The sequence below is a fragment of the Alligator sinensis genome, unplaced genomic scaffold, assembly GCF_000455745.1.
Source record: "Alligator sinensis unplaced genomic scaffold, ASM45574v1 scaffold31_1, whole genome shotgun sequence".
Lineage (NCBI taxonomy): Eukaryota > Metazoa > Chordata > Crocodylia > Alligatoridae > Alligator > Alligator sinensis.
In genome coordinates this window covers 1899150-1900953 of record NW_005841884.1, presented here as the reverse complement: position 1 = coordinate 1900953, position 1804 = coordinate 1899150, and the positions used below count along the sequence as shown (strand labels likewise).

General features: G+C 44.7%; 1 protein-coding gene across 5 annotated transcripts in view; it reads left to right on the top strand.

Annotated features, from left to right (window-relative positions):
* Positions 1–1804, top strand: part of MGST3 (microsomal glutathione S-transferase 3) — a 17598-nt gene that overhangs the window by 5304 nt on the left and 10490 nt on the right. The window contains exons 1-3 of one of the 5 annotated variants that reach the window (XM_025196758.1): positions 7–296; positions 455–618; positions 1479–1569. The exons of 3 other annotated variants lie outside the window; for them this stretch is intronic. In XM_025196758.1, the coding sequence (XP_025052543.1) occupies positions 264–296; positions 455–618; positions 1479–1569 (288 nt within the window). In that variant the 5' untranslated portion in view covers positions 7–263. Of the gene's footprint in view, positions 1–6; positions 297–454; positions 619–1478; positions 1570–1804 lie in introns of those variants that run through there. One more of the 5 variants, XM_025196754.1, reaches the window with a different exon arrangement.

Genomic DNA, 1804 nt, shown 5'->3' with positions numbered 1-1804 from the left:
TGTTCAGCAGGCTTAACAATGTGGTAAAATCATCAGTCTTGTCTATGCACATGCTTAGACTGGTGCTAATCCAGGTTTGGGGCAGGTGGGAATTCTTCTGTTAAATTTCCTAATGTAGGCATAGTTCCACTGATTTCAGTAGGAATTGTTTGGAAATCTGAGTGGGTTTTAATCTTCTGGTGTAATCTTTAAAAGCTTCTTCCTTTGGCTACTGTCTTTGGTTAGGTTGGACTCAAAACAGGCACCACTTTTGCCAAGTACATATGAAGTCCTTCTGGAGAGCTGAAATTGAGATGGTAATTTTGGTTGTATAAAACATGCTGTCTTGTGGTGGTGGGGTAGAGATGACACCATCTTAAACAATTGCTCTTAATAGGCAAGTTGTGTGCATTTTCTGGAACTTACAGGAAGGGTGAGCTCCTCCCCTACAGTCACTAAAAAAGCTTCTCAACAGGGAAGTGAAACCTGCAGTCGTGCTTTGGGCTCTGTGCAAAGTGGTTCTAGTGCATGTGAAAGGGGATGGCATTTCAGGACTGCTGTGATGGCTGTGCCTCATCGGCCTGAGATGCTCCACAACTCCAACTTCGCAGCTCCTGTCACAAGGACTCCTCTAGATAGGTTGGTGTTATGCTGTGCAGATTTTTTTAAACAGAAGGCCTTCAATCTTACTTGCTGGATAAACAGCCAGCGGGAAGCAAGTTGTAAGTCCTCATCTGAGAAAGTTGTTACGTGCTGCAGTAGTGGCAGTCTGTGAGAAGTTCTCAAGGTTAGACTCGTATAGAGCTGTAACTTCTCATGACCTAGTCTTCAGGTTACAAAGGCAGATTGCTCTGAGGCCTGTACATGGAAGGAAATGTCCTTTCTGTGAACTGGAAGAACAGTACTCACTGTTAGGACTTGGGGAAGTCTGCCCTGAACTTATTTTAAAAAATAACCCTTAATTTGTTCTTAGGGCCAGGGATCTGTCTTGCTGTAATGCAAAATGCTGATCATTTATAGACAGTCTAAGTAATACGGTATGGTAGCCTTTATAATGAATGGTTACTGCTGGTGCTCACAGCTTTGTTTCTTAATTTCTAAAGTGTTGTAAATGCTTAAAGCAATTCCTTGCAAGGCTTCCTGTGGCAAAAAGCAGCTGTTACCTCACCTTGCTCTTTTCCTTGCTATTCGTAATAATCCCTTGTAAGTGTGAAACAAAACTCTCTGCTCCCTTATGGATTTCCTCTGCACTGCTCAGGTGTGCAGGCACCATTGCGATAGTAGGCAGTATGTGCAAGTTCCAAAAGGTAATGTGTTGCTCCAGCACAGGACAGGATCTGTTACCATGGCATTGTAGGATGCAAGAGTATTATGTAGCAGTAAAGCCACCAGGAGGAAGTGAGGATCAGCTGGGTTAGTCTTGGTCCCATAAAATGGAGAGAGCTTTATCTGTCTGGTGGGGCTGAGGGAGAACTGAACTATTAACGCTCATTTAATAGTTGCTGGGAAGGGATTCTTCATCAGCGACTTGGACGAGGGGGGGCAAACACGTTGTCCAAGTTTGCCTACGACACCAAGATGTGGAGAGAGGTAGGCACACTCGAAGGGAGAGAGAGGCTGCAATTAGACTTAGACAGACTACAGAAGTGAGCAGATGGTAATAGGATGGGGTTCAATGTAGATAAATGCAGGGTGCTGCACCTGGAAAGAAGGAATCCACAGCATACATACAAGCTGGGGAGCTCCCCCCTTGTGAGCACAGAGGTGGAAAGGGATCTTGGAGTCATTATTGACTCCAAGATGAACATGAGCTGCCAATGCCAGA